This window comes from Protomyctophum parallelum (genome assembly GCF_964188405.1).
Source record: "Protomyctophum parallelum genome assembly, chromosome: 5".
NCBI classification, from domain to species: Eukaryota; Metazoa; Chordata; class Actinopteri; order Myctophiformes; family Myctophidae; genus Protomyctophum; species Protomyctophum parallelum.
In genome coordinates, this window is record NC_139702.1 from 27,682,531 (window position 1) to 27,698,665 (window position 16,135).

The following is a 16,135-nucleotide window of genomic DNA, read 5'->3' on the forward strand; positions in this document are numbered from 1 at the left end:
CAAGGTCAAATGTATTTTATTTAAATATAAAAATCCCCATATTCAAAGTTTACATTTCACAAATTTTAACACGGTGCTTTGATAATAGTGGTGAATTGACTGGATTTCCCTATTCCAGATGACAAAAGGAAAATGTGCACAAAAGGCTGAGGGCAGGGAAAAGGCTATCGTGGTTATCCAAAAAGAGAAATAAGGTGTTTACCATCAGTTTGTACACACCATAGATCTATGGATTTGAAACCTTATTGTGAAATGAACTAACGATAGAAGGTGCTAAAAGTAGAACAGAACTAACAAAGACTTCAATGAAAATCACCCACTTTGGCATAAACTGCACCTAATAGGATAAAACAAGTGAGTTGGACCTCAAAACCAACCATCAGCATATTGCTTTGAGGAAAGGAAGAAAAAATAAAATCAGAGATAATTGGATTCACAATGGGGTACAGCTAGATTTAACATTACAATGTATACAAAGTTTCTGTAAAGTAACAAGTATAACCCTGCTTTATAATACAGGATGCCATCAGGCCTTTTGTATTCCCAACCTTTTCGAACCTTGTACTCAAAAAACAGGTTTCAGCATATTATCAAAATATGTCAATAGATAAGTAATTTGTTCTTGAATGTTTTGTCAATGTGGGCCACAAGGCTTAATAAGAGTACGATCATTTTAAATGTAGCCCTATGGTAACAGTTCTAGCCTGCAATCCAAATCAGTTATTCTCTTGACCTGGAATCCAGCCTCATAACATTACTACTGTACTGCAATGTTGTCAACTCCCACTGATCCATAATATGAAGGACAACTCCACAAGTTTTCAGCTTCATCTCAAATTGCATCTTTTGGTGTGAAGATCTCAAAGTCGATTTCACCTTGTGAGTCCAGCACTGGCTTTAACTGCATCACCAGTACACAGGCTTAACTACAAAGTTCGACTTACAAGACGCTATAAAACGTACAGTATACGCTAGAGCCATCACCTGTCCCCGCTGGTGTGTACGAGTGATCCTATGGAAAAACAAAAGCTGTACGCCTGTTTAGGTCACACTGCACCACATAGGAGATGAAAGTTGAAGGGCCTGAAAGTTTAAAATCTTTGAAAATTGCTCAAGAACTTAGTGATTAAGCTACCACTTAAAGCACTACCACTTAAGAGAAAAATATATATCGATGGTGGAAAAGGAAAAGTTTTTTTCCTTATATTCTGACATAACTAGGTCACCTCATTTGGTCCAGGGAAACTTTCTGCAGCCAGGTATATAGACAACATGGACAGGTAGATCTGGTGTATTTCACATGAAACAGAAAAATAAATTTGATCAGATAAGGAGAGAAAAGAAAAACAAAACGTTTGAATTTCAGTAGCATAAATGGATTTAAATTCAATAGGGCTGCAACAGTTCATTTAACCACTTTCAACCTAGCATCCTTGGGCATGTCAATATAGGCCATATACAAGTTTAGAATGTGTGAACGTACATTCTAAGCTTGTAGATGTGCCTTGCCTTTCATACTATTTTTGCAAAACAGTGTGTGTGAGATGGAGCATAAGAGGGCTTAAGTGGTTCATCAGACTAAATCGTGTAGTCGATTATAAACATTATACATTTCTCACAAAAGTATTGCCAAGAACATTATTAATAAAAGTTGCAGTCCTAAAGGGAGACTAGCTTGAAAGATGGCAGAGTTGTCCTTCAACAAAGTACAGCAGAGTTGTCGTTCAACAAACCATACTTTAGATTTCTAACATTAGCAGGTAAAAGTCCCACTTTTCATTAAACCAAATTAATATCACGGATGACTGTAAAATCAAACTAAACGGTTTCCCTTATGACAAGGGAAAAGACATTTCAGAATGTTTGAGACAAACTGCATTTGACATGATGCAGCAGGGATCAAATAAAAAACTTGAACATTCAAGTTAACAGTTTTCTAAAATATGAATACCAAGTTCTAAAATAATCAACTATAAGAGCAAGAGCCAACAAGGTTATTGTGTACGTGTACAAACAATGAGTGACACTGTTATTGTATACTTCTTACTGTATTGGTGATACAGTCCTTATGAGACGGTCACACCAAAATAACAAGGTTTATCAGTTTACCCTCACACAACAGCAGCTCCGGTTTGTGGCCCTGACACGATGCATATTAAGTTGGTTCAACTCCAATTATCCCGTCCTCAAATACCAGATTTGTGTGGATGTGGGTGTTTGTATTGTATAATTGTTCATATTTGGTTCAGTCTTCTCAAGTCCCTAAAAAGATTGTTTATGTACCCGGTATATATCTGTCTGTCTCAAAGAGAGTTCCTGCACTGTAACTCCTCCCACCTATCTAAGCACCAAAAGGGCCGGTAATGGTCAGAAAAACAAAAACTCCCAAAAAAAGACAGCGATCAGCGTCTGTCCATCCGTCCGACCGAATGACATCAGTCCGTTACGCCACCTTTTGTCCTCTTGCCGTGCTTCCCTCCGCTGGAGGAGCTGGTGGTCCCGTTGCAGGGCCAGGTTCCTCCCATCATCAGACTCGCCAACAGGTCGTGGTCCCCCTCCACGGCGTCCGGGAGCTCCTCCTGGATCTGCCGGAGGCGCGCCATGGCGCGGTCTATGGTCGCCACACTCACCAGGTTGAAGTCGTGCATGCTCACCAGGTGCAGGAGGAAGTTGCGACAGAGATTGCGGCGGGCGATGTAGGCGCCGCAGTTCTCCACGAACAGCATGCTGGCCTGGTTCATCTGGTTGTCCGCGATCAGGCTGCAAGGGGAGGGTGGGGTGCTATGACAGTTTGATCAGATGTGAGTTTCCAGCAGTTCAAAGCAGCGACATTTGCAAGAAAAATCTGAGAAATACAATGCCTAAATGTACAAACGGAAAATAATTATGTGGAGCTGCGGGTGGCACATCACACAGTTCATCGGTCAATGGTTTATATTATAGGCTAATCAAATACTGTGTGTAGGTTAGTTTTAACTGATGACCATGTGGAAGCTACAAGATGGTGTCAACATTTGGTCCATATTTAACATACTGTATACATACCCATTCTTCATGACGTGTAGATTCCAGAGTTTCATCACCTCCTTCTCTCCCTCATTGACATCTGTGAACTCGTCCAGTTGCTGAGAAAAATGCCAAATACAATGTACTTTAAAAAAAAAAGTATCCAATCATTGTTTTAAGTTTATTCATGTACTTTCATGGATACTGTAAATATTCACATTTCAGTTATATAAACTGCCATGTGATTAACAAATTCTTCCCTGCTGATGTCGGCAATGTATGTTCCCAGCAAAGTAGTGGGATTCAAGTGTACACGAAAGCTTATTTTAACCAGCTGCACTCAATAGTTAATTTCCTGTGGCAGTGTTTGTGAAATATCAGTAGACAGGAAATAAGGTGGGACCCAAGCTGTACTCTAGCGAGAACAAGTACACTGGCATGGTCTATAAATGCCTGCGGAAAACGCTAGTCATGACTCATGTTGCTAAGCAACCATTGCAAACGTTTTTGCAGTGGTACATGTTAATTAGTTACTAATGGATGCCAATTAGTTACTAATGGAAAAGTTACCGGTTGTAATTTTTGTTTTATAAAACTATCCTTTCCACTGAAGGAAAGCACAGCACTGTAAAGAGACTCACGATGGTCACAACACAGTAGAGGTGAAATTAAAATGAATCATCAAATGTTATTTGGATAATTTCTTTATATCCCAATTACAACTCCCAAAAGAAAATGTGCATGCTGGACTTTGTTCCATTATACCGTAATTATTGTAATTCATTATTATTACTCATATTTGTACATTTTAAAATTAAAGTTTTTGGCTGCTGTACATTTACCCATTTTGGTCTTTTAAACATTATGTTACAATTTAGCTATTGAAAAATAGCAGGTCTGCTATTTTTGAAAAATCGTAAAAATGTGGTGCAAATCTTTGAATATATATTCTTTCAAAGTGAATGTTTTTAACTCGGGTCTAAACGGGTTAAGCAATTTCAAGTCTATTCAAGTGTGTTTGGGTTGTACTTTATTACATTACTGGCATGTATGGGTCTAAATTAGCTGCATAGATAAAAGTCCCTACAAGCATGGCATTCTGAGCAATGGCCTCTTTACCGTGGCGGTCTTCTCCCTGAGCCACTCGGGGTCTCTCTCGTCCTCACTGTCGACTTCCATCTCTTGCGGCCGGAGGGGCATGCAGCTGTCGCTGTGGAAGTAGAGGCGGTTGTGACCGCTCACGTACGTCCTCTGCTGCTCCAACTCCCCGTCCTCGGACTCCAGGAACTCTGACAGACTCGGCTTGGTCCTCTTTGGCCTGACGGATGACAAGCAGGAGTGACAAGGCATTTATGTGGATGTGTATTATCATCAAACTAGTCTGTGTGTACGTACGTCTGTAATCCATGCAACTCGAGAAAATGGTCGCCCCACTGACTTCAAATTCGCCACACGCGTTCCACACCCCACCACAGGGGGGGGTGGTGCAGTGCCCGGTGTCGATTCTTCAGACCCACAGTGGTCCAGAACCACTCCAAAAAGGCCCCCGTCCAGTGTCCATATATGGAGCTGGCCTGCATAGACTCCATATTTGGAGCATGCCTAACAAAGAACTCCATATATGGGCATAAAAAAAACAGACATAATATCCGGGTGGGGCATTCATTTCCAACTTGCATCGTTCCAAGTAGGCCAGTGCCCAACGGGCACCGCTCTAGTTTTTTTTAATGACAACGAGAGGTTCAGACAGACTAAAAGGTATTCATATACTTCATTGCACACTGTTGTAAGTTTGACTTGATGTTACCGTTTTGCAGTGCCAGTTAGTCCAATGCCTAACACAATTTAGTTTTGGACAAAACAGGTTTTTTAGAAAGGATTTGCGAGGATAAATAACCACAAGCGCATTCACCTGAAAACCACATTGGTTACCCACAAGCAAACCTTCAACTCAATAATAAATAATAATTCACACAGACACAGAAAAACCTCAGTTTGATTTGTTTGCATTCCAGTTCACACCCAAAATCCAGTCCACTAGTGATGCGCGGGCCGGCCTTTTTCATAACCCGCCTGTGCCGCCACGGGAGCCAGCCCGCACTAACCCGCCCCACAAAACAATATATTAAACGACCAGCCCGTCCCGCGGCCTGCAAAAATTAAAAGTAGCCCAACGCCCGGCTTTTAACAACCAGCAAGTCCATCCATCTTCCACCGCTTATCTGTAGTTGGGTCGCGGGGGCAACAGCTCCACCAGAGTGCTCCAGACTTCCCTCTCCAGAGCAACATTAGTGACCTCCTCCTGGGGGATTCCGAGACGTTCCAAGGCCAGTGAGTCGATGCATTTCCTCCAACTGCGCCTTGGTCTGCCCAGGGGTCTCCTCCCAGTGGGACGCAACCAGCAAGTCCAGTCCATTCAATTGCTTTCAAGAGGGGATAGGGCAGGGACGTGCAGAGGGAATTTGAAGGGCAGGGGCTGGAGTTCGAAAATGCACCTTCATTTTTGAGGGCCCTCCTATATACAGGTTTAATGTTTGTTTTTAGTTCAATGTTTGTTTTAAAAACGACATTGACAATGAAGGGAACATTTTAGACATCTTGTCCCTAACATTTAATTAATGAATTTAATGTTTGTGTTGGCACCATTTGTTTTACATCACATCACCAATCAACATGAGTTAGACTTTAATATATTAGCGCCCCTCACTTCACACGGATGTGATTTTTCTTTTACATGTCTATCCCGATTTAGAGGAATATCTCATTTTAAACACTAGGAAATTAGATATGTAAAAATTTGAAATTAGAAATAGTGCAAAATGACAGAACAGCGTGACGTTTCGAGCTACATGCTGTTTGGCAAATGGAAAGCATGTCTGATGAAAAGCATATAGCTGGAAATGTCGCAGGCAGGTGTGCCATGTTACAACTGGAGCCCAACTGTGCGCAGTTCTCTTCCTTTTTGCAACTTAATCAAATGCTCATTAAAAATCTGAATTTGGTTAATTAACAATTCATGAATAAATTAGGGTTGGACACTAATTGCTCGACTCTGTACAGCAGGTGGTCTGTAACTTTTAAATAGGGGCGACTCTTACCTGCACACCAATATGTGAGTGACGGCAGTCCTCTTGACAGGGCCATTGCGGCTGAAAGCAAAGCCAGGTTGACTGTGGATGTCCTGAGGGTTGCCCACGTAAGAGCCGTCATAGCACTCGTTGATGGACACGTCTATTCGCGCTCCTTTCGGGTGAGGCTGTGAATATAAAAAATGCCAATTAAACGAGAGCATGTCGACCTCGACCACAATGCCTTTGGAGGGACCCACAACAGACAGAAAAGAGAAACGATTAACAAACTGCAATTTGGTTATATGCAAGAAGAGCACAACCAATCTCTCACAAATCATAGCTATGCAATACCCCTTTCACACACACACACATCGACACAGGATACTATAAGGGGAACATTTACGATTTTAGACAGAAAAAGCCAACTACTACGGTACGTGAAAAAGGTTTTTAATAAAAGTACCTCCAAGACTGCGGTAACATTCCACCGCTCGCTTTACAGGCACACTTCAAACACTTTACATTCATTCTTTAAAGTCCAGGATGTTTTAAAATCCTTTAAACACTATGATAAAGCAATGAGGTATCCACTATCCAGTCAGTGTACACGGTCTCACGCACACACACGCACCCTTACCACATAGTTGAAGATGAAGCGACTATGGGAGAGTTTGAGGTGTTTGAGCAGACTGTAGAGCTTCCGACAGTTGAGGGTGCACCAGGGACAATGGAGATCATCCCTCGCCTCGGTCTGCTGCCGTGTGTTGTTGTTGTACAGGAACTTCACACAGGAAAGAATAGGTGTATTTAGTCACTGGAAGCGGATTATCACATACACTGGTTCTCTCACTTTTCAATTTTAAAGGACTACCATAACTGTGTACAAATGGAACCAAATGGACCCATAAGGGTTCATTTGGTTCCATTTGTAAACTATCATTTGTAACCCCTTTAACCCATTCTGACCTGAGATCAGATTCATACGAGGTTTCCACTGGACACACACTGGTCTGATGAACCCATTCTGACCTGAGATCAGATTCTAGAAATGTCAGTCGCTCTTCGATTTTTCAAAAATAGCAGACCTACAAGCTCGTATCGCGCCACTCGGTGGCGCGATATGAGCTTGTAGATCTGCTATTTTTCAATAGCTAAAGCATAACATGATGCCAACACCAAAATGGGTGCCCGGTCAGAATGGGTTAAGTAACTCAGAGGATCGGATAGAGGGTATGCGCATGCATAAAGTGAGTGGCAAATCGAGTGGCGAAGTGAGTTTATCGTAGTTTAATGCAATCAGGTTTGGATGTATGGACTGTCAAGGCCAGAAAGTAGTTTTTGCCACTCAGGAGGCATTGACGTATGATGAATGATGATGTCACGCACATATCCTCTTTATATACAGTATATGAAATGCTGCATGTATGATTGAATTTGTGTTTATAAAATATAATAAAGGCCAAAATTAAATATATTTTTAAAAATATATAGGAAGCACTGAAGCAGACTGCTAAGAGTGAATCGTTAAGAAACTCCTAAAGGATCGCAACCCTAGTTAATAGTTATACCTACTGGTCAATTTATTGAGGTATATTGTATGATAGGATATGCAGTATTTGGTCTATTGTTACCAGCTTTTCAATTGATCAGATTGACAATGGACACTGGTCAACTAATCAAATATGATTCAGTTTATTGTTTAACTAACAAGCCGAGTGTACCTCATTTCATGTCTGTGTTTAGGTCTATCAAGTGTTCAAATTAAGGCATGTATATATATATATACACACGACACAAACATATCCTACACCCACGCATATCCTGTGTTGTGACTGTTGTACCTGATAAAATATACGTAGTTTTTGCCGCGGCTCACAAAGGATCAGTTCTTTCCTCATCTGTACATCTGTGGTGACCGAGTCTTTCAAAGCTGCATGGAAGACATGGGAGTTATTCTTAGAACAGCAAATTCACTAAATCAATTAGACCCTAGATGAATACTGTAGTAACTAACAAATACACTGTTCCACACCAATATTTAAGAAGAGTGTGGGTTGGAATTCCATAACTTTTCTTTTCGTGGAGCACTCTGATCTTTGTTTTGAATTAAAACATATTTGTTTCTTAGTAAGGGTGAAAATGCACTCTACAAAAACTCTTTAACTATCAGTTTACTTTAATAACTTGCAGGATGAGCATATGGACATCCACCAACAAACATATCGTCGTCAGCAATACATTATTTGTAACAACACAAAAGGTGTACACCTGTACAAATCCTTCTCCGTATTTACATGGACACTATTTCGTCATTCAGAATCAAATAATTCTGATCAGAGATCAGCCAGCCAGTCAGCCTTACACATTAGGGCAGCTCTGTTGTTGCTGGTCCGCGTCTCCATGGGGCTGGAGCTGTCCGAGTTGCGGGTGGCCAGCGGTTTGGCCACAGGGGCAGTGGACTTGTCGCTGGCATCACCTGTCCAACGCAGTGTAAACTGCAACGTGGGTCCCTGAGAGAATGTCTCAAACGGCGGCAGCCTCTGTGTGCGAAGGAGGACAGTAATGCACATGATTATTTATTAACACAGCAAAGACACACGGAAAAAGTAAAAACGGACAAATACATGGAATACACTTGGCTCGCTCAAACACGAACCTTCCCGTCCAGAATGGTCTCCCATGTTGCTCTCTTCTTGCTGACAGGGCTGTCTTCCATACCTTGCATCGACACCTCATATTCCCCATCCAAAAGCTGCAGCCTCCTGAATGGGGAGACACAGATGGCAATTAAGAGGGATGGAGGACAGAGCACGATTTTGACGCACAGGCTAACAATAGTTTTTCTGCTATTTCTATTACTACAGGAGTGCTTCATGCTTACTGAGGTTACAGACAACACCTGAATTTCCCCACGGGAACCAATAAAGTCTATCTGAATACATTTTGACGCTTATTGCACCCTTTAGCATGAGCCCATCCACCACTCACCTGTTCTTGTCAAAGACAGTCATCTGTGCAACATATGTCTCTGTGGTGTCTCCCTCTTCTCTGTGGGACGAACCCCTCTTTTTTCTGCTCGGAGTTTCTGTCACATCTACACAGAGAAAACAATTAAATTGCATCAAACATCTGAAAAAGCCGTATCATTCTGGCACATGTAAACACATCTCAACAAGTTGATCCGTCCTACCTAACTCAACCAAACAACAAGGCAATGCCAACCCCAGGTGTACTCTATGGCAGTGTTTCTCAACCTATGTACCGCAGCACTTTACTGTGCCTTTGAAATCTCCAGGTGTGCCTCGAGATTTTGACCAAAAGTAACACTAGCCCTCCCCCGAAAGCGATAGATAGGCGTCCTATTGTTGCGTCGTTGTTGTTGTCACACGTCTAAATAGACATGCGAAAACAACATGACGACGGAACAATAGACTCTTCACTCTTAACGACCATCGGCCATAGAAATGTTAATCGCCTGGCAACTTTACTGTATAAATGGGGCACAGCACAGACATTTCGCTCCCTCCAGAAAGACACCACCAGAACCCGACAGCAGCACACACAGCGCCGCCGAGTCACCTCCACCTGACGACGGCACAGCAACAACAGCAACAACGGCGGCTACTAACGCAACGCCTACAAAGAAAGCCCCTGCCAGACTGTACCGCGATGATTACATGAAGTTTGGATTCACGTTTACTGGGGATAAAACGTACCCGATTCCGCTGTGTATAGTTTGTGGATTCAAGCTTGCAAACAGCGCATGGTTCAGAGTAAACTGAAGCGCCACCTTCATACCAATCATGATGAACTCGCTACGAAGGACAAACACTTTTTCGTGAGCTTGAAAGAAAAAAAGGAGAAAGACACAACGAAGCAGGCAAGTCTCTTGATACTTGAAAGAATATCCAGCCATCACAGCCAGCGCAATGGCAGTGCTGCTCCCCTTTTCCACAACCTACCTGTGAGCTTAGCTTTTCAAGCCTGACTTGAAAATGAAGAGCTCCGTGTCTGTTTGTCCAGCATCCAGCCAGGATAAAAACTCTTTGTTCAGGAAAACAAGCTCAAGGTTCACACTAAGACAGAACTTGTCAAAAATATTTACTTTTCTTTTTATCAATTGTTTTTTACGATTTTCTTTGTACAAAAGTGCTCAAGTTTAAGACCATTGTATTGTGGCAAAATATTTTTGTTCTTGTTTTTACAACTCCTTTTTTTATTTAGAAGTATTACTTTGCATTGACAAATTGAACATGTGTGTGCTACATTTTGTATGAGTTTTCAAAAATAAATTGGTGAAACTGAGGCACTGTCTCTCTCTGTCCTTTTCTTTCTCTTTAAAGTAATTTGACGAGTGCTGTCATGTGTGTTTTTAAAAGTATATTGGGTTCATATATATATATATATATATATATATATATATATCATATATTATATATACAGTATATACACACACCATATATCTAGGTGTGCCCCGAGATTTTTAGGCTATGAAAAGTGTGCCCCGGGACAAAAAAGGTTGAGAGACACTGCTCTATGGGGTTGCAAATCAGTACATCAAACTCTTTTCTGGGCCGTTTATTACCACCATTATTGTTCCTTCCTGGCAGCTGTCAAAATGATGTCTACCGTTTCAATTCTAAGTTAAACGCTCACAGTGTACTAGGCTCCATTTGTTGTTTCAATACATTCAATCAACCACTGAACAGTGAGCATGTAGTTTGATTGGTTATCATTTGAATGTGCTATGCTCCTCACTTGCCAATAAAGTAGCTACGACTCCAATAGGGATGCCGTACAATATCTATATCTATAAATGCCTGCGGAAAATGCTTGCCATGACTCTTGTTGCTAAGCAACCATTTAAAACCTGTGTGTAGCACTCTTCTGCTAATGTTGTAGTTGGTACATGTTAATGTCAACTATTCCATTCTTTTTTTTCTAATTTAATGTAATGTCTCCTCTGTCACTGAGTCTCTCCTACATGTCACTGAGTGTAGAAGACAACAGCTGAGGACATCTCTCTACCTCCCTACCCAAACAGACACAGCACCACTCTGCTGCCCTGTCCCGAAGGGAGGCCGTTAAGGCTCATACATAGTCTGGATTTTCGGTGGTTAGGTGACCACCGAACTACAACATGACGTCACGAGCCGCGGTGAAGAGCAAACCACCGCCACCGCTCCAGCCCTTCTCTCTGTTTTTACTCACCACCGCTCAACGTTATTTCAGCTCCGGTGGTCAGCTCACCACCGGAGCGGTGGTCACCTCACCACCGAAGATCCAGACTATGAATAGGCCTTTAATGTCAACTATTAAAGGAAATGTTCCCTGCTGTGTTTAACCACTTGCGCCCTAGCAATCCCCATTCTGGGGGAACATTCACACAGAACATGAAAACAGTAAGCTTACATGTCACATTGCAAACCATTGTGAGGTTGTAGATCAGCTATTTATATCCAAAGATTACATTTAAAAACCAATAGGGTTAAACTGCCCTCAAGTCAGCCAGAGTAACACCTCAAGAAACCAACCCTTGACCCCTCAGATGTCAAGAACTACAGACCGGTATCACTCCTTTCATTCATTTCTAAAACCATTGAACGTGTTGTCTCCAACCAGCTCTCTCTCCATCTCTCACAGAACAACCTGCTGGATCCCAACCAGTCCGGATTCAAGAAGGCCCACTCCAAAGAAACTGCCCTGCTGGCAGTCACAGAAGCACTACATGCTGCCCAAGCTGCTTCCCACTCTGCAGTACTGATTCTCCTAGACCTATCGGCAGCATTTGACACAGTGAACCACCAGCTGCTCCTAGACACCCTAGCGGATCTAGGCATCGGTGGAACGGCACTAAAGTGGTTCTCCTCCTACCTCACCGACCGGACCTACCAGGTTTCCTGGAAAGGTCTGTTATCATCCCCCCGAACCCTCCAAACTGGGGTCCCACAGGGATCTGTACTTGGTCCCCTCCTTTTCTCACTGTACACTAAATCCCTTGGCACTATCATCTCTGCTCACAACATATCCTATCACTGCTACGCCGATGACACAACTGTTTCTATCCTTCCCCCCCTCTGCCACTCAGGTGGAAGAGCGCATCACTGCATGCCTGGCTGACATCTCACAGTGGATGTCCTCCAATCACCTCAAGCTGAACCCAGACAAGACTGAGCTTCTCTTCTTCCCAGCTAAGTCCTGCCCTATGCGGGAGCTAACTATCTCCGTAGACAACGCCCTGGTAAAGTCTGTCCCAACAGCCAGGAACCTCGGTGTTGTCCTGGACAGTCAGCTCTCGTTCAAAGCTCACATCACAGCTGTCACTCGATCCTGTAGGTTCACACTCTATAACATACGACGAATTAGACCGTTCCTCACGAAGGAATCAGCCCAGCTCCTAATCCAGACAACAGTCTTGTCAAAACTCGACTATTGTAACTCCCTCCTTACTGGCCTACCAGCATGTGCACTTAAGCCTCTCCAGCTGATCCAAAATGCCGCAGCTCGCTTAGTCTTCAACCAGCCAAAATTCTCACATGTCTCCCCCCTGCTCCGCTCCCTCCACTGGCTCCCGGTCGCTGCCCGCACAGAATACAAAACTCTGATGCTGGCATTCAAAGCAACCAAAGGTATGGCTCCCCCATATCTTGCAAGTATGATTGAACCCTACAAACCCTCCCGCACACTCAGATCAGCCAACGCAGGGAAGCTGGAAGTACCCTCACTAAAAACGCCGGGACAACGCTCCACAAGTCCCAAACTCTTCTCCCTTCTGGCTCCAAAACTGTGGAATGCACTTCCCATTGCAGTCAGAACTGCAGCATCACTCCCAATCTTCCGCCGTAGTCTGAAAACCCACCTTTTCAGACTCCATCATGGCCCATAGCACTTAGATAGCATTTCTGTAGACTTAGATAGCATTTGATACAGACTTATAGCATGTTATGTAGACAGCACTATAATTGCATTGTATATAGTCATAGCACGCCATAGTACATATGTATAGCATAGTAGTATATATATAGTTTGTATAGTCTCATAATATAGATATTCCACTGTTACTTTCTTAGCTTACGCATGTTTCATGATAAATGCTTTTTTGTGATGTATTCCCATGCTTTTTGTTCTTGCTTAATGTAAGTCGCTCTGGATTAAGAGCGTCTGCTAAATGCCTAAATTGTAAATTGTAAAGTGTTTAAGACCCTGGAAACCCTGCAAGGGGTTTCTACTCACCAATGTTCTCGTTGGCTTCTCCATTGACGAGACCATTGGTGTCTCTCCTCCCTGTGCGTGACACCCTGAACAGGAGTGAGTAGGACTTCACCATGTGGCTGTTGCTGGGCTCAAACTCATTGCTAGAGACAAGTAAAGACGGGTAGGAGCCCGACTTGGTTTGGTTGCTGTCAGGATTCAAAGGCACCTGCTTTTTTCCTGTAGGCACTTGCTTAATCGGGCAGCTGACATCCTGGAAGAAAGACACATACAATTTGAAAGGCTAAATCAGATGCATGTGGTATGTGTAAATCTTCACTGAACATTAATTTCACATTTGTAACTCTACCTTGCGTTTTTTATGGCAGACTTTGACAAGTAGCACCTCAAGGGACACTGAGTTTTGTTCATTTTCAGAATTCTGAGATGGCTTTTCTGTAAGGCAAGTCATGTTTCAATTCAGTGAAATCAACTTCATCTTGCTCATTAACAAATAATTTCACCAGTATCACAAATTCAGAACAAGATCACTAAGACATATTCATTTTATTAAACAGTAACATTGGCCTACCATCCTTATGGAAGAACCCAGTGAATGTTAGCTGCAGATGTGAAGACAAACTAAAGACACAGAAAAAACAAGAGGGTTTGACATGGTCACATTCAGATGGGACGATGCTTCACCCTGTACTGTACTTGGCTACTTTTATTTCTTATCCTTTTTTATCAATTGCACAGATGTGCTCATGCCATGTTGTCCTATACTATGTTGTCACATTGTCTGTTTTGTACTTTTATGTTTTAAACCTCTATGATCTGCTGCAAATCAAATTGCCCTCTGGGGAGTCGGGACACTAATAAAGAACTTGAACTGGAAAAGCAACTCTGCTACCCCGGACCCAACCCGACGCACTCAGTTACACACACACGTCATATATATGAATTCTTGAATAACATTGCCATCGTATGAAACTCATATTGACATCTTACTTTTGAGATTCCTGCTCTCCCTTCATCTTCTCCACTCTCTGCAACAGATCATCCACTTTGAATGTTTTCCTGGTTACAAGAATTGAAATGAAGGGACGACATTAACCAGGAGTGCTCGTATTTTGATGACAAGTGAGGTTGAATAGGAAATCCACTCTAAATCATATTTTGTATCAATTAATTACTCAAATGTTTTACCTTTTGGCATTTGTTCTTGTATTTCTGTGAGTCATGAAGGTGAGTGTCCTGTGCAAGAATATCGGCTAGAGTAGAAATGTGAGCAGATTAGTACAACTTGCTACAAATGTGTTGAATGAAGAAGGCGCTGGAGCAACTCGGAAGATTGGAGCCTTTCACTTTAAAGGAGGATTTCGGACTGGCAGTTTTTTTTACCAAATTCTTATGTTATTATATCCATTAACCAGTGGTAGAGGGGGAAAATGTTTCTCTAGCACACTGTAGCTCTGTAGTTTTCAATAAATAGTGTTTTAATCCCATAAGTGGTCGATTCTGTCGGAAGTTTCCAATGGCTTTAGTGAACAGGCGCATCCGGAATTACCCTCAATAAGCTCAGTAAACAAGGGGGATGGGAAAATGGCGTTTGGCCACTTACAGGACTAAAACACTTCTTTATTGAAAACTACAGACTTAATACATTGCACAAGCACCCTAGCAGTCTCTCTAACATTTGGGGAATCTGGGTAAGCACCTTATATTTTGCATTTGTATTTTGTACATGTTCGGAGCTGTGTCTGTGTCGGACAGCTGTGTCTGTCCAACACCACAGAGAGAATGGACTTAAGACTCTTGTAGATGGAAAATGTCAAAATTGATATGAGTCTAAATCTTAAACTATGGGTCTGTCTAATTTGGGCCTGAGGCGCGATGGAATACTCCTTTAATCCTTGCCAAAATGTGTATTTTTCTCAAAAATGTACAGTAATAAATAAATGTGTCAACTTACTGCCATCAAATTCCTTGTGCGCAGAAATCTGTATATCTGAGTTGGCTCTAGAAATAAAGATCAATTTAAATAGTGAATGTGAAATGTAAACTTTATGAATGCATTTCTCAGTTTTCCATCAGTCCACTGTAATAAATGCCACTCACCCACCCATATCCCATTATAACATCATTGTCACAACCTAAAGAAGTTGTGCCAAATAACTCCATATACTAAGGAATGTCAACAATGTACAACTACTGTAGTTCATTGACACACACCCACACCAGTAATAATAGAACTTTTCATAGTACATGACTACATGTTAAGCATTTAAGAATGTTAAGACTGTTTGAAGTCAATGTGTGTTTAAAAGGTGTGACACCGGTTTGTCCAAAAGATATTTAGCAATGTCTGTCTGTGGGAGGGAAACATGCATGTACTGTAGCACCCTCATGACTTTCACACCAAGTTCAGCTAACAGGCCCCACCATCATCATGACATATGTTCAGATGTGGAAAGCAAAAATGTACATGCAAGAGACAAAACAACTGTAGTGGAACATAATGTTCATTCCAATTATGAGGAAGTCCATCTGACTGACAGCACAACAGTAGCCCACAACACCACCACCGCATTATGAAATAATTATAATCTGGGTCCCCACTTTCAAAGGCCTGCAGGAACAGCTCATGGTCGGCCTGAATCTGCTCCATCTTGGGCTTCTTCACAGAGTTCATGGCGGTTGACGAGGCCGGGTACGCCGCTCCGTTCGCTTTACAACTCACCCCGCTCATAGTAAGACCTGAGGGCTTCACAAAAACACGATATCAGATCACAGCCACAACAATGCCATGATAACAAACAGCACCACCGCAGTTTAGCTCAATTATTAGCCATTAGCACTAGTCC

At 42.3% G+C, this 16,135-nt stretch overlaps 2 protein-coding genes across 3 annotated transcripts in view; one reads left to right on the forward strand and one right to left on the reverse strand.

Moving 5' to 3' along the window:
• Nucleotides 1–16,135, reverse strand: part of suz12b (SUZ12 polycomb repressive complex 2 subunit b) — a 16,635-nt gene continuing 500 nt past the window's right edge. The window contains exons 2-17 of one of the 2 annotated variants that reach the window (XM_083766023.1): nucleotides 15,891–16,028; nucleotides 15,244–15,290; nucleotides 14,478–14,542; nucleotides 14,280–14,348; nucleotides 13,861–13,910; nucleotides 13,639–13,724; nucleotides 13,311–13,542; nucleotides 9,066–9,171; nucleotides 8,734–8,839; nucleotides 8,440–8,617; nucleotides 7,919–8,007; nucleotides 6,715–6,858; nucleotides 6,105–6,262; nucleotides 4,126–4,324; nucleotides 3,046–3,125; nucleotides 1–2,781 (exon numbers count right to left, since the gene is read on the reverse strand). In XM_083766023.1, coding sequence (XP_083622149.1) covers nucleotides 2,436–2,781; nucleotides 3,046–3,125; nucleotides 4,126–4,324; nucleotides 6,105–6,262; nucleotides 6,715–6,858; nucleotides 7,919–8,007; nucleotides 8,440–8,617; nucleotides 8,734–8,839; nucleotides 9,066–9,171; nucleotides 13,311–13,542; nucleotides 13,639–13,724; nucleotides 13,861–13,910; nucleotides 14,280–14,348; nucleotides 14,478–14,542; nucleotides 15,244–15,290; nucleotides 15,891–16,020 — 2,085 coding nt within the window. In that variant the 5' untranslated portion in view covers nucleotides 16,021–16,028 and the 3' untranslated portion in view covers nucleotides 1–2,435. Of the gene's footprint in view, nucleotides 2,782–3,045; nucleotides 3,126–4,125; nucleotides 4,325–6,104; nucleotides 6,263–6,714; nucleotides 6,859–7,918; nucleotides 8,008–8,439; nucleotides 8,618–8,733; nucleotides 8,840–9,065; nucleotides 9,172–13,310; nucleotides 13,543–13,638; nucleotides 13,725–13,860; nucleotides 13,911–14,279; nucleotides 14,349–14,477; nucleotides 14,543–15,243; nucleotides 15,291–15,890; nucleotides 16,036–16,135 lie in introns of both variants that reach the window. The other variant, XM_083766022.1, reaches the window with a different exon arrangement.
• The window catches only part of utp6 (UTP6 small subunit processome component), a 14,291-nt gene continuing 14,130 nt past the window's right edge, over nucleotides 15,975–16,135 (forward strand). The window contains exon 1 of the mRNA XM_083766025.1: nucleotides 15,975–16,021. The gene's annotated coding sequence lies outside the window, so the exon portion shown is untranslated. The remainder of the gene's footprint in view (nucleotides 16,022–16,135) is intronic.